At 35.5% G+C, this 21063-nt stretch overlaps 1 protein-coding gene across 2 annotated transcripts in view; it reads right to left on the bottom strand.

Moving 5' to 3' along the window:
- STK3 (serine/threonine kinase 3) overlaps positions 1-21063 on the bottom strand; it is a 301457-nt gene that overhangs the window by 231608 nt on the left and 48786 nt on the right. For both annotated transcript variants that reach the window (XM_019757652.2, XM_074316314.1), the window contains exon 4: positions 14376-14490. In XM_019757652.2, the coding sequence (XP_019613211.1) occupies positions 14376-14490 (115 nt within the window). The remainder of the gene's footprint in view (positions 1-14375; positions 14491-21063) is intronic.

Below are 21063 nucleotides of genomic sequence, written 5' to 3'. Positions count from 1 at the left end.
TATCTGAACTTTTAGAAGGACAATTCTGACTACTAGTAGACTCTCAGCCAGAAAGTAGAAGTAGGAAGGCAAGCATGGACAATATAATAATAAAATCATTTATAGCAGCAGCAGCTAGCTGTAGTAGTAGTTAAAGGTATGTAACTATTCCTAAAATCTCAATGGAGATTTCTGTGGTGGAATTAATAATAATGAACAACTTTAGCAAATTAGACAAAATTAGGGAAGATGAAGAAGAATCAGAGCATGCAGTGAAGTAGGAAGGCACCGAAAATAAAATCCATTATTTCTTTCGTAATTCTAACTGAAATTACCCCAGCACTAAAAAAAAAAAAAAAAAAATCACATATGGCTTACAAAGTACCAGTCAACTAAAAAAGAAAGAAAGAAATGAACATGCTTTCTAACCCAGAAGGTATCCAATGGCCATAACAACACAAGTATGCCAATATATATGTACAAAAGTTTTCTGCAGCTTTAATTACTAAAAAAAAAAAAAAAAACTCAAAAGTTAGAACTCATTTTATCCAAAGTACTGAAAAAAATACATTCTGCTACATATAGGTCTGCTACTCACAGACCTATATGTACTGGTATGGGAAGATATGTAAGATATGTCACAAGTTAAAAAAAAAAAAAGGCAAGGTACAGACCACCACATACAGTACGAATCCCTGTGTAAAACAAGATATGCATACATAAAAAGTATAATTAAAACATAAGGTGAGGGCTGGCCCGGTGGCTCAGGCCGTTAGAGCTCCATGCTCCTAACTCCGAAGGCTGCCGGTTCGATTCCCACATGGGCCAGTGGGCTCTCAACCACAAGGTTGCCAGTTCAGCTCCTCGAGTCCCGCAAGGGATGGTGGGCTCTGCCCCTTGCAACTAAGATTGAACACAACACCTTGAGCTGAGCTGCCTCCCGGATGGCTCAGTTGGTTGGAGCACAGCCTCTCAACCACAAGGTTGCTGGTTCAATTCCTCGAGTCCCGCAAGGGATGGTGGGCTGTGCCCCCTGCAACTAGAAAATGGCAACTGGACCTGGAGCTGAGTTGCGCCCTCCACAACTAAGACTGAAAGGACAACAACTTGACTTGGGACAGGGGGTAGGGGGGAAGTCCTGGAAGTACACACTGTCCCCCAATAAAGTCCTGTTCCCCTTCCCCAATAAAATCTTTAAAAAAACGTATTACAGTAAAAGACACATTGCCATTAATCTCCCTCAAAAATACTCCCCCTCATTTCGAACACACTCATCCCATTGTTTTTGCCACTTTCTGAAACAGTTTTGAAGTCCTCTTTCATGAGTGTCTTTAGTTGCATTGTCGTGACTGCCTTGAGGTCAGGAATCGATTCAAAATGTTCATCTTCCATGGTGAACATCTTCTGATATTTTGACTTTGGAGAAGAGCCATAGGTTGCACAGTGCCAGATCCGGTGAATAAAGAGGATGAGGACACACCATAATATTTTCATTTGACAGAAATTGCCATACCAGAAGCGACGTGTGACATAGGGCCTTTTTGGTATGATCAACAAATACAGTGAATGCTTCTGCCGAGTGTCATCCAACAGAAAGGCAGAGATCTTCAATATGGGAAGCAGTACATCAAACCTTAGAACAGTGTGTGACAAGTTTCAAACTATTCGATGCAGTCAGTTGGGTGTGAGCTACGGTTGAGAGAAAGATGCTGGAAATCATCCTCCAGCATGACAACGTTCCGTGTCACACATCGCTTCTGGTAATTTTATTTGGCAATTTCTGTCAAATAAAAACATTACGGTGTGTCCTCATCCACCTTATTCACCGGATCTAGCACCATGTGACTTCCAACCCCCAGAGTCAAAATGATTCAGGACATCGAGGCAGCCACAATAGCCCAACTAGAGGCACTCACAAAAGAGGACTTCCAGAACTGCTTCAGAAAGTGGCAAGAACGATGGGATAAGAGTGTTCAAAGTGGGGGGTGGAGGGGCGACATTATGAAAGGGATTAATGGCAATGTGTCTTTTACTGTAATAAAATTTTTTTATTTAAACATTCACCGTATTGTTTGATCACACCGCGTATGTGCTGAAAGAACCCACAAGAAACTGTTAACTGACACTGCCTCAAGGAAGTAAAATTGAGAAATGAGTGAGGAGACACAAAGTTCCTCTTCTCCACCATTTGGAATTTTTACAATGCGCTCATGTTGCTTTTTTCCCCCCTTAATTTATATAATTAAAAGGGGAAGAGATTCATACATCTGGGCAAATGTATAGAGAATTGTGTGAAACAATTTAAATGACTTCCATCTAAAATTATTAAAATTAGAGATCTGCCACACCTAAGGAGCTAAATTATTTCTAGCTAAGGAGCTAGAAAATCAAATTACACGCATTTCTTGATTTCCTAAGATTAAACAGGACTTTACTAGATAAGACAAAATGAACTTTTAATGTTTTTCTAATACTAGAGAACATCCACTATTTCAACAAATATCATAAAATTCTTAAATCACTAGTAATTAAAAACTAAATACCATTTTTTAAAGTTTTTGCTTTAATAGTAATAAAACAGCAATTTACATTTATATTGAACTTTACATATTACAAAATGTTCTGATACTCATTATCTGTGCTCCTCACAAGAAAACAATGAGGTAGGTAAGGCAACTAATACATATTAGGTCCATTTCAGGATGAGGCATCTAAAGTTCAGAGGAATTACACAGCGTATCCAGAGTCACAATGCTAGTAAGTTAACAACCCACGACTGGTGCTTGGTCTTCTGGTTCCACATCCACAAGTCTTTCCACTAAAACCAAATCGCTCCCAATAACCATTGTCATGGTGTGCAAAGGATCAGGCTTCTGACAGGGAGGCAGGGCTCACCATAGATCTGGCAGTGACGGGCAGTCTGCCAGGAGAAGAATGTACAAAACAAAAATAAAGTGTATGAAGGTGGGCCTGACTGACGAAAGGGAAATAGAACTGGGAGAAATGCCAAGAAGAATAGCAACTAAGGTGAAGCCTGGGCAGCTTACCAACAGGGGAAGCCAAGGAAATACCTCTGTAAGCTTAATTTACTTAGTTAAGGCAGAAGAGAAAGTCTATTGGAGAGACTAGGTTGTAATGTGGAAAAATCATAGAGAAAAGTGTTTATAATCCAATCAAAAGGTTTAGAAAAGATGTAATGGAGTGTGGTGTGGATGATGTATTTAATCAGAGATTAAGATGTGGCACACGATTGCTATGAAAAATTCTAAGAGATTGATCCTATGGTGCATGGTCCTGCTAATGCTGTGGCTTGGAACCTTAAGCGGCGTGTGTGAAATATACTTAGAACTCAGTCTCACTCTGTGGGAGACACCAAATAAGGAGCAAGAATTACTTTCCACACAAAAGGACTCATTCTCCTAAGGTTCTAGTACAGCACTGAACAGTACTTCCTACTCAGGGTGAGAAAATACTTGTAAGAGAAGGGGCCACGGACACCAGAGCTTATGCCAGGATGAGGCCTCCCTGGTGGAAAGCAACCATGGGTCTTTAATCCAGATGAGCAGACTTTCCAGGAGAATTCTTACAGCCAATATTTACTGCTTACATAACAGAAACAGGTTCCTTGAGAAACATCAACATTATTGTCCCTTACTGTAATAGAAAAAAGAAAGGATTGAGGACTCAACAGTTTTGACTCCCAATGTCACCAGATACCTCTTCAAACATTTAACATTTATTTTGGGAGAGTAACATTAGAGATTTGTTTAATGTGATCTATTCCTAATATATTTTGTTTTCTTTTGATTTGAGGTTTAGTAAATATATAGAAATAGCTGTTATTTTTTATTTTTTGCCATTATAACACCCATTCACCCTTCTCCTGCTAACATATTCTAATTTCCCTTTAGGAAATCACTGTATCCTCAGACCATGTATTTCTAGCAGTCACCTCCATCCTAGCTCCAGGTTAGCTATATGACCTAGATCTAAGGCAATTTCCACATCACAGCCCAATGGACACACCAATTTGCTCAGAGAAAGGCATGTGACCCATTCAGAAGCAGTGAGGTACAAGACTGCTGGATTTCAACTAGAAAAGTATAACCCAGGTAGCTGCTGGCAGCCATCTTGTAACTATAAAACAAGAGTCTGGGAGAGTGGAAGCAATACAGAGGCATCAGAGCAAGATGAATGCAAGTAATTCACCCTGAATCAAGCCATGCATGATACTAGTTCTGCAACGATTTTTGGTATGTGAGCAAATAAATCCTCTTTTTGGGTTAAGCCAGTTTAGGGTGGGTTATCTGTAACTTAAAATCAAGAGTTGAAAGTGATGCAATAAACTTGAAGTTGATACCAAAAAGTGGGAAAGTTCCTGAAAAAGAGGTTTGTATAAAGTACAAACCACTAACCAACTCTAGAAATGCTAGAAGTTATTCCAGATATTTAACAGTGTGAGATCTCTGAAGCTGATTGCTGTTTTCTGCCCCCAAACAAAAGGAGTACACTAATTGGAGGCAGGGGAAGTCTTTTAAAAGAAGCATGTAGACTTTATTAAAGTCTCCTGTTTGCCCTCATTTTCCTAGGACTACCTCCCCCAGCTAATAAATATTTATTCCAAATTATTAATATTGCATTTAGATTTATTTTACAGAACTCCTCAAATGTTTCAGTTTCCATTAGTTTTTATGACATACAAACAAAGGTGACCAAAACCCCTTGCTAAAAATCAATGATTTAAGAGAAACTTGAGGAGTTAAGTAGCAAGCTCTGAAATACCTAAATCTCAAAAGTAATACTTAAGCTTATATGTAAGACTTTATCTGAACATTCATCAAGCCTCAGATTCCAATTTCTTTACAACCAAAATTTCTCCCGCTCTTACTCCTTCTCTCTTGGGAAAACGAATACATACATTTAATGGGGCTCTCAGGTACTCAACATTAGAAAAACACTGGGAAAAACAGCAGGGCAACTCAATAACTCCCTCCTACCGCTCACCACTCTATCTCATCCCACCTAAAAAAGGAGGCTTGAGAGTATAAAATAGCCACGGTTTTAAACAATAAAAAATTTATGGGATTCTTCCAGAAAAACACAAATCTGCTCAATACAAAGTACATACATTAGGAAACATAACTAGAATAGTTTAGCCATTATTATATACAAAAGGGCAGAGAGAGGTTGTCTTTCATGAAATCTGGATTGCAGATGTCTGGCAAAAAAAAAAAAAAGATTAATAATCTATCACAAAGTCCCACAACTAGTGATTCAAAATGAAAGCTTTCACTACTTACACCATATGTAAATATACATATATACATGCTGCTTATAATCCCTTGATCTGAAGAGAAAGAGAACTGATACTCTACTGTGAAAATGGTCAGTGGGCAGACATTTTAAAATCCTTTCCCACATGAAAAGATTCCTGAAAAAGAGATCAGAAGACAACAAAAAAGCACTCAATATATATGGAGCTGTAAATCCTGTATGAACTAGTATCTATTACACAAAGGGGGAACATGCAACAAAGTGATTAGGAAAGTCAAACATGAATTAGTCCAATAACACAGAGGCAAATGTAAACCCCAAAAAGCACTTTATGGAATAGAAATCCACACATATCAAAAAGATGTCTATTATTAACAATGAAATAATATCAAACTTTGAAGTTCTAAATAAATCTTAAATCAATAAAAAATTGGTATGCCTTCACCAAGAAACAAAATCTATTTGAAGTAGTACATAATTAACATCAAGGCAGAACACATATTTTTAAATTACAACAAATCAAGCATTTATTAAAAAGGCTATGGTGTACAAGGCATTAATTCTAAGGGCACTAAGATAAAATATCCTAGTATGAGTATATTTTGAATAGCCTGAAACTATTAAAGAAACTCTCACTGTACCTAAAAATGTAAGCTCTATCTTATTGCGTGCACACCTCTTTCATTAACAAAGATAATTCAAAGTACCAGTAGTAAATGCTAGGATTCTGTCCTTGGTTCCGTAGTCCTTTGTATTACTCCACTCAAACCATCTGATAGACAATGTTCACAATGCAAAGACACTTCCAATTATGTTAAGTGAGATGATAGAATGATGACAACAATATGAACAGCAAATACACACCGGGCTTTTTCTGTGCTAGGTGCTGTTCCTATACTTATATGTAGTCCTCAGAACTCAATGAAGTCGGGCAGTCTTCTTATCCCACTGAAGAAAATGCGTCACAGAGAAGTTAAGAAGAAACTTGCCCAAGTTCACACAGCTAGTATGTAGGAGAGCCAGGATTCAAACCCAGACAGTCTGGCTCCAGAGTCTGTGCTCTTAACTACCACAGTGCAATTCCAGCAGTTAGCTATAATTTTAACCCTTTTCTTTCCCTCTAATTTGCTTTACCACTCTATGATTCAGTTTCTTACCTGGAAAATTTTGTATTCCTTCACCTCATCACGGCCAGTATCACAGAAATATATCTCATCTTGATAAAGGCAGATGCTAAAAATGTCTCCTAAGTACCAAACTGAATGTTTATGTAAGCTTTAAGACACAAAATTTATTTGGTAGTTTAATGTCAGTCTCACCTGTACAGCTGGGGCACTGAGTACTCTAAAAGGTTTCAACCAGAATACTAGTCTGAGTCTGCCTCCACCAAAGAGCTTAAAAATTATGAAGACTGAAAGAATAACAGCAATCCTCTAGTCAGGGTCTAGTGCTGATCAACATTTAAATTGCCTTCTAATTTTCTGTTGTGACAACATTCTTGTGTATGCCTCACTGTACAATTGTGCCAGGACTTCTCTAAGCTACAGATAGAGGAGAACCACTCGACGGATCCTAGCTAGGGCGCATTCATATATAACTTTAAAGAGACCATCAACTTACTCCTGAAAGTAGTTGTATTAATTTATACTCCTAATAATGTGAACATATATGTAGTACAAATAAGGTAAGGGGAGCGGGGAGTAAATATCATCAATTCAGGTTCAAAAACCAACTTGAATTTGTAGTTAATTTGTTATCTGTCTCTCTTCCTCCTGAAACCCCATTAAACTTATAGAGAATTTTTTTTAAACAAAATAAATTAGTAATGAAAAGATGAACACAAGAGAGTGTAATAATACCCTTGGCAGCATTTTTATGGAGAGTCATAGCCACCAGCAGGCAAAGAAGGGGTCTGCAACAAAAGGCGTGATTACCAAGTAAACGCCAGAGGGGCTCCAAGTAGAACCACAAGGGAGGGAGGACAGGAGTGCGAGGATGGAAAAGGTGGTTAGCGTTTTCAAAGAGAGCTGAAAAGAAGAAAATGGAACAAGAGTTGGCTCCTCATCCCTACTCTGCCTCTACCCCCAACCCTGTACGTACAGTTTACATGCATTCCGGCATTTATCCCCAGGCCAAAAACAACAAAGGCAGGAGGATTGGAGTGGCTCCTCTCTCAAGAAACTGAACCAACTGCCTCTGGGAGCCCTTTCGCCTAAAATCAAGTTCCTAGCCCATTCATCGTAACATTATTCCTGCCAGTCAAAAGGCATTGTCCCAATGCTTCCAGTGAAAGCAAGTCAGCCCTCCCACTGGTCAGCTCTGCCATGGTCAAGACTAAAATAAGTAGAGTGAACCGATAACCCCAGAGAAAATAGAGATGATTCAGGAAACAGAAAATAAGTTTGTCAAAAATTTATTATTCTTCGAGTGATTAGGAACGCTTTTGTATCCATGTTTCAGCATCAAGATGTTATGAAAAAGGAATAATCAAAAGTGAAAGACTTCTTGTATATTCAAATATAACTGCTAAAATTAATAGTTCAAAAAAAAATAGTTCAGTTAGAAGAATCAGAAAAAATAGAAGAAACCATCCCCACCCTACCCTCAAAAAACTTAAAAAGACACACAGGGAAAGAGAATATGAATCTGGGAAAAATAAAAAAGAATAAAATTTAGGAGATTAACCATCCAATCAAGAAAAAAGGGGGAAACTGATTATCAAAGAACGGTTTCCAAAGCTGAAGAGAAATACAAGTGTTTACGTGAAATGAACTACTGAGTACTGAGCACAACTAATAAAAAGGACTCACACCTAAGCACATCCTTGTGAAACATTTTTTTTCCATTTGCAACATCAGAAAACTCAGGATAAAGAGAAAAGTCTAAAAAGTTGCAGAAGGGGGAAAGAAAACCTACAAACAAATAAGACTCTGATAAACATTAGATATAACACTAGCAACACTAGATGCTAGAGGATAATGGAGGAAAACTCAAAACTCTGAGAGAAACTTATTTTCAATGTAAAATTCTACAGATTATCAACCAAGTGTGAAAGCAAAAGAAAGACATTTTCAGATATGCAAGGACTCAAATAGTTGACCTCTTTCTTACGCTTATATCATGAAGAAGATGGTTTAGGAAGAATACAAAACAAGGGTGAAAAACAAGGAAATAGGAAATATACAAGAAAATAGTGACACTAACCCAGGAGGCCAGTGAAAAGAAATTCCAAGGATACAGCTGTACAGCGGACCTAAAAAGCAATGAGTTCACATTACAACAAGAAATCGGGAAGCTCCAAAGAATATCTTCTCAAAGAAGAATCACTCAAATTCCAGGAAACAGATAAAATGAGTAAGAAGCTAGAAGACATTAGCAAAATGATAAAAATGGCATATATTGCTTCTCTCAACATGAAAAAAAAAAAGAAAACCTCCAGGAAAAACAAAAAATTATATAACAACATCGTGAACCCAACATATATAGGTCCAACAAATTAAAACGTGGCAATGGTTTTGAACAATGGTTAAGTGTGAGAAAAGTAAATCCATTCAAACCAGATGCTAGGAACATTCTCCATCAGGTGACCTAGGAATATGACATTGGACTTTTACAGATGGAAATATAATTGTAGCATATCATTGTTTCCTCTTTCAAGATGTCCTTTGCTCTCTCTTCTCTGACTCAATTCATTCACTTGTTCCTTCATTCATTTATTCATGTAACAAGTATTTACTGAGCATCCTATATGCCAGGTGTCGTCCTAGGAGCAGAGATAAAACAGTGAACAAGGTAGACAAAATCCTCACATTGTGGAACTTGCATTCTAATGATAGATGACACCTCCTCTTCCAAGAATCTGCTAAAGGGATCTCTCTCCTATGAAGCTCTCGCTGAACTTGCATGCTAAGTGCTTTGCCTATTCTGCTCCTAAAGAACTTTACAGAATGGAATTTAGCTTTGTACATACATATTATGGTACCTCAACTAGTGTGTAAACAATGCAACAACAGCAACATTTGTTAGCGTTGTTTGCACCTCTAGTGCAGAACGCTGGATCAGTAACTGTGTTTTGAACCTTTCCATTCAACCAAAATGTAAGTAAAATGTAAAGCACTGTACAAATGTTACTTATTATTTAGCAGATGAGGAAGCTGAAGTCCTTGTCAGTTAACTGACTTGCCCAGATCACAAAACCAGTTTGTGGAAGAGCCCAAACGAAAACCCACAGTGCTAGACTGAATTAAAATAAGTGGTCAAATCAATAAACGGGCCAAAATTGGAGAAAATAACCTTAGGCATTTTCTTAGAACATTTCCAAGTATATAATAAACGTCTAAGACATAGACTCTATTTCTTCCATATGTCAAGGCATAACTTTACAATTATATAAAGATCATTCTGAAAGCCTCTAATCAAAAATATAATCAATCTTTAAAAAGCTTCCATTTCACAGAGTTGTGTATTTCTACTTTGCAATATATAATACTTGAAATGCATAAATGTGTAGAGATGTTAATGGCATTTATTTTAAATGATATTTTTTTAACTATTTCCTCACAAGAAAACCTTCACAATTATTCTTGTAAATATTTTATTTATTTAGTTCCACAAATCTGACTTTTTGTTCTTTGAAAACTCAAAAACACTCAAAAATAATAATGCTTACATTAACTTCCATTAACAACAACAAAAAACAGGCTTCTCCTTCATCAGCCAAAGGAGGCCTATGATTAAAGCTATCAAGACATATATTTACAAAAACATGCAAACATTTAAATTCACATATATATATTAGAGTCTCAAGTATATGTGTGTATACATATATATATGTGTGTGTGTGTGTATATACACATAAAACTTCCGTAAAACTCAGGGCACTAATGCAAGGTTGCTAGTAAGCACACTTTATGGCTTTTCTTTGATATCTAACTATATCTGTTCAATAACCTACATTATTAATACCAAATAGTGACCATGCAAATTACAACTTACCTATAAAAATGTAACACTGACTAGATGGGTAGGGTTGTTTTGTATTTACAGGATAAGCAGCTAAGGAATTAAACCTGTTTCCGTTCAACAAACATTTTTCAAGGGTTTGCTAGACGCCAGTTGCTGTTCCAGGCACTTGGAATATTTCCAAGACGAATATATAAAAATTTCTACCCTTGAGTGCCTTAAAGTAGGAGAAGGCAACTGCAACAACTCTTCTCCTAAACACTGAAAGCTGACTATCAAAATGTGGTTTCCAAGTACAGGATGCCACAGCAGGGTTATCTACACAGAGATTTCACCAAACTTAAAAGATGGTTTAACATAATGTGATAAAAATCAGTTACTAAATATACAGGATACCAAGACTTGAGCTGTGTTTGTGAGTCTGATCACAGAAATCAGGAACTTTTTTTTACTATATTTATTGGGGTGACAATTGTTAGTAAAATTACACAGGGTTCAAGTGTACAATTCTGTATTACATCATCTGTCTATCACGTTGTGTGCTCACCACACAGAGTCAGTTCTCCTTCCATCACCATATATTTGACCCCCTTTACCCTCTTCTACCATCCAGAAATCAGTAATTTAACTCACATATATCTATTTACAGATGCCCCAATACTTATAAACTGAAAGAGTCAATGAATACTAACTAAAGAGTGATTTTTACTCATAATGCAACTCAGAAGAACTTTTACACCCACTGGAACATAGGAGAGTTTAACCTTCATCCTACCTCTAGCACCACTACCATTAATTATCACAATCACCAATCATTATCAGCGCCTATGCCAACTCTGTGATCTGCCCCATGTTAAGCAGCAGCACTTAAATAGACTCAGTATCCACTCAGCCTCCGTTCCAACAGCTGGAATATGCCTAATTAACCCCAAACTTAATTCTATGCCTTTGTCTTTTCCTAGACGTTTCCCAAAGAAAAAGTACAGGTCAGGGCATAAAATCTCTGAAAGAGATATTTGGAAGCTTCTTTAGTATCTATGCTGACAATCAAATAATTGGTTTTATGACTTTTAAAACATGAAGAACTCATGTAACTATTAGCAAAGTGTCAGGCAGTCCTGCAAACTGATAATAAAAATGCCAACAACAAAAGGCAAAAGATAGGCACAAAAAGGAAATAAAACAGCCAATACACATATAAAAACATGCCAATCTACCTAATACTCAAAATATGTAAAATAATAGTAAAAATTATAATAACAGCAGCTAACATTTATTGGGCTCTTTCTTTATGTAAGAGTGAATATGCAGTAAAGACTTACCTAATTAATTAACCAACCAATTACCAAATAGATATGAAACTACCTGGGAAAGTAGGTCAAGTTTCAAAGAAGATGTTAGGTATTTGAGCACGGATGCAAATTCACTAGGCAAAGACTCGGGTGGAAAGAACACTCAAAGGTGGGGCTCAAGAGGATGAGGCAATATCATATACAAAAACACTAAAATATGAATTCAATTTTTAATTCTAGGAGCCAGTTCTTATTGTGAAATTGGAGTCTCAAGTGAATAATAAAAGTGACAAGTTATGACATTGTAGTGATAGGAGGGAGGTAAGATATAAACAGTATTATACTTCAGACTAAAAAGATTGAACTCCAATGTTTTTAAAATATATATATAACTGAATCAGACTTGTTTTTTCCTGTGACTTTAAATTTCAAGGAAACAGTTGATCAAAAACAGATAGCAACTGATAATTAAAAATCAAGACTACTTCATCCCTAATGAGATTTCTTTCAATAAAAAATATAATTCTACAAAAAGTAGGTTACTTAGGTGGTTTTCCAAAAGTCACTCCTCTTAAAACAAATCAAAATCTAAAGAAACAGCCAACCTAGAATTCTTTACCCAGCAAGTATATAGTTCAACAATGAAATGAAATAACAATATTTTAATATTAAAAAAACCCTGAAATCTTACCATCATACCCACCCACACATAAGGAAACATTAACGGACACTGTTCTTCAGGCAACTGAGAAATTTATGCAGAAAATAATAAAGAGCAATAAAAAGCACAAATACTATATACTCATAAAAGTAAACATAAACACTGACAATATGAAACAGTAAGACTGCCTTGTGCTATTTAAAATGTATATAGAATTCAAAGAAACAACAAAGCATATAACAAAAAACAAAAGAGCATATGAACTCTTAAAAAAGAAAAAGAAAAAAAAAAAGGTTCCCACACTCTTGGGAAAAGACTGATTGTTCTGTGACCATGAAAACAATAGCTACTAGAGTGAATTTTAATAGATCAAGGACAACTGTTTCACTGGTTACATTTTTGAAAGCCAGCCAATCAGTAACAGCCATGCCTCTGAAATTCAGACAAGATTATTACTCCAGTGACATTCCTATAAAATGATCAAATATTTACAATGTGAAGGCGGTTTTTTTTTTTAATGGGATGATACACATCCTTATATTGCTAACCTTCATGACCATGATACTCCTTTTAGATAATACATAAATGAAGGGAAAGCAGAATACAAGTATTAGTGAGATTTAACAGCAACTATTATCAAGGCACCACCCAGAGACAATATACCTACAGCTCCTGAGATATCTCTCATGCAGCTCTGGGTTCTTTTTCGAATCTGGGAATTAGATTCTTATACGAGTATGCCACCCCAGGCCCAAGGATCACTGTTCTGTGAGAATAACAATTAGACTATTCCAAATGTATGACTCCCCAACATGTTCAGTAGATTCTATCTGCTAAAAAACAATGCAGATGAAGTAAAACTCTTTCCCTTCATAATTGGTGAAGGATATTCCTCAGGATAAGGCTCCCATCCATATTTACCTTATAGAACTACAGTATACCTTCACAGTTGGTAATTATTGGCAACAACGAATAAAGTACTTGGATCAAATACTTTCTAACTACCCAAAATGTTAACATTAACATTTAAAATCAAGAAAATAGATTTTCCATTTCACACACTTTACTACCTAGTAATTTTAAATACTAAATGCACTGACTTTAGCCCTAAAATGGTTTTAAAACATACCTCTAACTGGAGTATAATTATTTTTAATTAAAGCATTGTTCTGCCATTCAAGAATCATCTGATTTACATAAAAGCACCACAGAAATTCTAAAATATATAATTAGAATGTCAAAAATCACTTAATCCATCTGTCAAAATAGGGATTATTTAAACTTCTGTTTCACTTCCTTTAAAAGAAATCCTATTTACTTTATTTTCTCTAACAGAAAAAAAAAATTAGTAGGATAAACTTACAACTTACTTACCCAACCAAACTTTAAAATGATTCTGGTTAACCACAAATTGACTCAAGTCGTTAAGTATTTTTCTGAATATATTTTACTGAAACATGTCTGTCAACATATAATAATGTCTTATAGTAACTGAGTTACTGTTCTACAGAATTACAAATTATTTTACTGATTATTATTCTTAGTCATTCAAAAATAAAAAGGTCACTGTTTCCTTATAAATTATCCTAGTAAACTAGATGCATTGCTAGCCGAAAATAAACAATTCTGTAAATAGCTGTTCTACTTAGGGTTAAAATGCAACCACAAAAAAAGCTATTATTAATAACACCTTTTGCTAAGCTGAATTCACACAAAAAATTTTTAATTTCAAATATCCTCACAATATTTTGAAAAATAAAGACAAAAATTGTTTTTCAATTACTTTTTAAAATTCAGAAACACAAAACTTCAACTGTTTACTACCCATAGATTATAATACAAAATACTTCATATAAAGAAGTGCCATCCATAAATACTACAAACTTTAAATAAAATTCTAGGCATTATTTATTGAAATCACATTAGTAAAGAAAACACACAATAATTCCAAATAAAGAAGAGAAGTACCAAGATAGTTTCTCAATAATTTAAAAAATTATCCTAATAGATAAATTAAACAATCATACAACACCTAAATTTGCCCAAGATATGTGGCTGGTTCTCATACCTCATACTAGATCCCTTTATACTATAAAATCTTTTCCTTTTTCACACTAATATTTTCTTTGTAACAAAATACTACCTAGTCAGATTCTAAATATGAATCTTTAGAAATGAGATTAGCAAAACAATTTAAAAATACTTACTGTCTTGTTTCGTAATCTAATTATGTCGGAGACAGAGCCAGCTCCACAGTACTCCATAACAATCCAGAGGTCTGTGTTCTTAAAGTAACTGCCATAGTACTTTACAACATATGGGCTAAAGAAAAATATATAGACAATCAAATTTAGTTAATTCCTAAAGAAAATTATCTTTTAATCCCAATATAAAGTATTTTCAACATTTCATAATGATCCAATAAGTAAACTTAATGACTCAACTTCTATTGTACATTGAATTGTCTGTTTGTGGGGTTCACCAACTGTGTATAATTAGCTTTTAATTCATGGATGAAATTTAACAGGATTACAAACCAGAGGAGGCCCAAATGTTTTCAGTGTTTCCCAAGAAAAAAGTCTTTGTTTTGGTAAAGGATTTACTATTTAACATAAGGAACAAATGAAAATATTTTCCTTTAACAAAAGCATTTTAAATATAAATCTTCTAAAGGATTTTGCATTGAGTCAAATATAAACACTGAACTTTAAAATAACTCTCTATTTCAGTCAAATTAAAAAAAAAATTTAAACATTCTTTCATTTTAGCCTTTGAGAATTCTGGAGAAAAATAACTCTTTTGTTTTAAATTCAGATAATTAAAATTATTAACTATTTAAAGTATTAATAAGGTTTTACGTCTTTCAGAGCAGAAAAACCTGTGTTTATAGTCAAGTTGTTTTCTGCAAGACTTCCATAGGGAAAAATGACCATCATCATTAATATTTATTAAAGGTATGCCATATACACTGATTTGTAAAACATCTTGCCAAACTCAAAGAAGCAGACTATCCATATTCACAGAATACATAAAAAGATGGAAAACACAAAATAGCACAAACACAGCTTAAATGCTACAAGAGCTCAAAGGAAGAAGTGACTACAGTGGAGCCATAAGGGAACTTTGTAGAAACGTGGTAGAGGGGGAAACCAGAATTATGAAAAAAAGGTTAAACTTCAAAATGTGGGTGGAGAACAGAACATTCTAGAAAAGAAAAAGGCTATGAGCAAAGGCACAACTATAGAAAGGAAAAAACTAAGAATGCATGTTTAGGGGACTTGTTCAACAGTTATTTCCATCTAGTAGTAGTTATTTCCATTTAGTAGCACCAGAGTAGGGTAAATAAGACAGGAATAAAATAAGGAAAAATTAACAATAAAAATGGAAAGTACTATAAAAGACCACCAAAAAAAAGAGGTTAAGAGAAGACTGTCAGGGAAGACTGCTCAGCAGAGCCTTTATAATTTCAGCTGTCTTGAAGTCAAGGGTAGAGCATATTGGTTAGAGGCTTAAAGGGCCGGAACTAAAACCAGCAGCTACAGGGCTAGAATTTAATCCTATTTTATCCCTATTGTTCCTCATTACCTCTTGCAGAGACTTCCTTCCCAACTGGCTCCTTGTCAAAGTTTTCTGCCCCCTTCTAATCTATGCTCCATACAGTTGACAAGATTACCTTCCTTTAAAACAAAAGTAAAATTAGCTGATCAAATTGTACTCTCCATTAAAGGAGAAAAAAAAAACACTGCAATGGCTCTACATTACCAAAATGAAAAAATTTTAACTGCTTCATATCACGTACAAGACCTTTCAAAGTCTATCTCTCTACCCATCTCTCTCATTACTCCCCATCTCACACCTCAAATTTATACTCAACTTTGCTAGATGTTGAGAATAGAGTACATATTAGGAGTTCATAAGTGTTCACTAAAACATTTAAGGAAAGTGCTGTTTACAAACAAATGAAACTGATATACAGACCCAGAACTTCAACTTATGAGAAACATTAAAAAAGCTTTCTTTACGTACACTTCTTTGGAGTACAAGTGCCTGTGTGGAGACCTTTACAGGGAGTGCTGCTCTCTTACCTGGCTGTGCATCAGAACCAACACACCCCACGCCTCACACCTAAGAGGTTCTAATTCAGTAGGTCTTTTAAAAGCTCTGTAGGTGACTGACATAGACCCACAGTTAAACTTCATTCCAGAAGATAAGATTGCATATCCTTCAGAAAACTCTTTAGACATTAATTTTCTTTCAAAATTTGAAAAGGTAGCAGTGAGTTCAAGATTATGTTCACTGAAAAGCACATAGAAAATGTATATGTACTTTATCTTGCAATCACTAAGTAATCGCAATTCTAAGGGTAGAATTGACAGCTCTTATGAAAATTAGGGATTCTAACCTGGGCAGCTCCCTGAAAAGACAGCTCTATCTCTCTTAAGGGGTGAGTCAAAAGAAAGCCTTTGGGGAAAGTAAAATTCTCTTCAAAAAATAATCTGTGATCCATTCTAATACACAATCAAGTAGATGGATAAAAATTCAACAGTTCTAGATAATAAAACATGGATTCAATAATTTTAACCTAGAAAAATCATTGGTTAAATTATTTTCTAGGATAATTTAAGGAAAAATTAACAATAAAAATGGCAAGTACTATAAAAGACCACCAAAACATCCACATTAAGGACATACAGCCACATGTAGTTTCTATCATTCATTTAACATTCGTTCATTGACTCTCTACCTAACCAAGGAATTAGACCACATATTCGATATGCAGTGGTGAACCAAACAGACACAATTCTGACTCCCATGTAACACACACCAGCATGAAATACACCGATATTAGACCACTCAACCCACAAATAAGTATAATTACTGTGGAAAGAAAAGAAGGGTGCTATGAGATAAAACGGCTGAGACTTTATTTTGCATTCATCACTTCTGTAAACAAAACTGTTCTAGTTCATATGAAAGAATGGCATACATCCATATTCCATGGTACCTCCTGACTTGGAGTATATGAAAAAAACTTTGAAAATAGACACGGGTGAGCTTTAACAATAAAATATCCTCCCTCCATTGTGGATTACAAATCTGTGGATTATAAATCTGTGGATTGTGGACTATAAATTAGATTTGGAAAAAGAAAGAAATGCTTACATTTATATGTGTATAGTGACCTACCATTGGTCACCCTCTGATATGTTCTATATCAGTACTTTATTTTAAAGCATTTGTAACATCTTGTAATTACTTTGTCATTGACTTTTATCTGTGTCCCCCGAAGAAAAGAAGCTCCATGAGGATAGGAGTCAATTTGTCTTGCTCTCCATTTTATCCTTAGTACCTCCCTTCTTATATGTACAAACAAAAACAATGAGTAAGTGAAAAACTGAACAATCACAGAAAAATTAACAAAAGGGACCTGAGGCCTCCCCAAGAGAATAACACTTAAGCTAAGATTCAAAGGTTGACTAGAAGTTAACCAAAAAAAGAGCATCCAAGAACTGTCCTGAGAAGAGAAAGAGCAAATCATCTTCAATGAATCAAAAGATCAGTTTGCCTAGAATAAAGTGAGTGAAGAATAAGGCCGAACACAATGGAGTTGCAGATGGAAGCAGGAGCCTATTAAGGAGATTGGGCTTTATTAGATATGCAAGAAAAGATGAGAGAAGAATTTTAAGTAGAGGAATAACATGATCTAATGTATACTTTTTAAGATTTTTCTGGCTATTGCATCAAAACTAGATTGTAGGAAAGCAAATGTGGACATAGCTAGACCACTTAGAAGGTTCGTCTCTGTGTGGAAGAGATTGTATTATCATTTTATTTTCTGTATTTGTGATGCTCTCACATTTGGGACCTGCTGACAAAGCCTCCACTGTCCCTCTCAGGGTTAGCTAATTCCTAGAGACAGACTTATGAGCACACCTTTCATTGCAAACAAACCAATCTGGAGTCCATATCATCAGCCACCTCCAGGGCCACAACTCCCTGGTCCTAATCACCCCAGGGCCAAGTACCAGACAACTATGAACAGCCCTCTGTCCAGAGCCCCCTGAAATTATTCAAACGAGCCAATCCTAACCCCGTTTACCCTGTCTCGCCATTCCTTCCCAGGGAAACCACAATAAAGGCTCTTGCCCACGTTTTCCCTCTGCCTCCTGGCTGACCCTGGTGCTTCCCTGGATGGGTCCTCCCCTACTCAACCCCCTTGAATGGCAGGCTCCCTCCTCTTGGTATCTGTAAGTATCACAATCTGTCTTTCTATGGCACTCTATCTCCTGATCTGTTAGTCTAACCCTACCTGAATAATAATAAAACCTACATTTTAAAAAAGAGATGTCAGTGGCTTGAAGTGGGAGTAAAACAAATAGAAAATCAAGCAAATTCAAGAGATGTTTTCAAGATACAGTCAACACAATTTGATAATGATGTAGACTGGCAAGCTAGGAGGCAGTAAGCAAGTTTTTGGTCTGTGTTTTATCCACTGTGCCTCCTTTCATTTGCACACTAAACATAAAGTTGAGACTGCAAAATTAATGATTAAAATTTAAAGCCATCATTTTTAAAAAATTAAAAACAAGTATAAATGGGCTCAAAGAGTTCAAGACCTGGGACTTCAAACTCAGTCCTTTTCCAGACATAGATATCATTCATTCAAATTCATTTATCATTCATTCATGTATTTTAAAATAATTCAATCAATGAACATTCACTAAAAAACATATGTGGCCTATGGCCGATGCTAGAGAGAAAAATGGGTGCACTTTAGACTAGTGACAAAAAAGAAAAGTAAGTCCAGGCTATGGGGAACCCCTGAAGGAGTTTATGCAAGGAAATAACAGACAAATAGCATCTAAAGAGGATTTTCCTGTACAGGATTTTCAGAGGCTAAAGGTGACGCTGCTCATTCTAGCCATCAAGTTAACTAACTGTACAGTTATTTAGATATTCTAAAATCTATTTTTAACCATCACATTGATTATTAAAGGCTTGAGAAGAGGCATTGAGAGTTTCCTCCAAAACACTAGCTCAGTGTTCTTTATATAATTTTAAGCAGCACACAAAGTTTTAATTTAGCCATAATGCCTAAGAATCTTGACAAAGCCACCATATTGACTTACAGGATGTATGAGAACCTACCAATTCTGTGTATTCTTAGCACAGTAGAATAGTTAAATATGACTTTGAAAATTTCATTGGGGGTAGGGACAAGGAAGAAACAAGTCATATTACAGCATACACCAGGAAGCAAAGGTGAAGTACGATGTCTATTTTTTAAAGATTTTTATTAAAAATGTAGCTCATACAAAATTATATTAGTTTCAGGGGTACACCATAGTAATTCAACATTTATATACCTAAAGAAGTGATCACCATGATTAGTCCAGCAACCACCTGAAACTGTACCATGCTATCACAATATTATTGACTATATTCCCCATGCTGTACATTGCAATCCCATGACTTACTTGTTTTATACCTGGAGATTTGGACCTCTTATTCCCCCTTCTCCTTTTTCCACCTTTTTAAATTTTTAAATTACAGTTGACATTCAATACTACTTTATACTAATTCCAGGTGTCCAGCCTAGTGGTTTGACATTTATATAAGTTAAGAAGTGATGCCCCTGCTACCCACCTGGCACTAGATACATTGTTATTACCATATTGTTGTCTATATTCCCTATGCTTCACTTTACATCCCCATGACTATTTTGTAACAACCAATCTGTACTTATTAATTCCTTCATCTTTTTCACCCTGCTCCCCAACACCCTCCCACCTATAACCCCAGCAAATCTAGTACCCACCTGATACCATACATAGTTATTACAACATTATTGACTATATTCCTTATGCTGTACCCTACATGCCCATGACTACTTTTTAACAACCAATTTGTATGAAGCATGATGTCTTGATAACTGGGGTGACAATTACGAGCCATATTCTACTCCTTTCCCCTGTGCTATACCCACAGCAGTTCCTTCTCTTGTCCCATTTATTTGCATCCCTTCCCCTATTTAACACATTCAGCCAAATGAAACTAATATCTTCTCCTTTGTTTTCCCTTTCTGTTTTGTTTTTTTGGCTTCCTTTCATCTCATGCCTAACGATCACATCCTTTCCATTCTTCTGTCTCCATTTCACATCTCCCCTGAACCTTTATCCTAACAGTCTTCTTCTAGTACCACAACTCAAAATACTGTAGAATTCATATAAAAAGAGAAGTGAGGAAAACCAGAGGGAAAAAATGGAAGAAGCACTACAAACTCTTACCTATTTGCACCTATATAAACACTACTCATGGTATAAGTTATTTGGACTGAATCATTATGTTTAAGCTTCTTATGGAAATTCAAATGTCAACTTTTACTGTCTGAAAGATAATTAACATTTTTATATTAACTTGAATATCATCTTAATTGAAGAAACCCATGTACTGCTAAAAGTATTTTTAATAGATTTTTATTTTTCAGAACAGTTTTAGGTTAACAGCAAAATTCTGTGAAAAGTAGAGAGTTCCCATATACCGTCTGCCGCATACATGTACAGCCTCGTCCATTACCAATATGCCCCACCAGAGTGGTACATTTGTTACAATTGATGAATCATCATTATTACTCAAAGTCCATCCTTTATAGCATCATACAGAGTAGCTTCACTGCCATAAAAATCCTCCGCACACTGCTTATTCATCCATCCTAGCTTCCTAACCCCTCGAAACCACTGATCTTTTTATATACATATAAAAGTTTTATATATATATATATATATATATATACACACACACACATATATATATATACCCACACATATATATATAGTTTTGCCTTTTCTAGAATGTCGGATAGTCAAAATCATACAGTATGTAGCCTTTTCAGAT

The sequence above is a fragment of the Rhinolophus sinicus genome, linkage group LG12 (genome assembly GCF_036562045.2).
Source record: "Rhinolophus sinicus isolate RSC01 linkage group LG12, ASM3656204v1, whole genome shotgun sequence".
Lineage (NCBI taxonomy): Eukaryota > Metazoa > Chordata > Mammalia > Chiroptera > Rhinolophidae > Rhinolophus > Rhinolophus sinicus.
The sequence above is the reverse complement of the archived record's forward strand: the minus strand, read 5'-3'. Positions and strand labels throughout refer to the sequence as shown.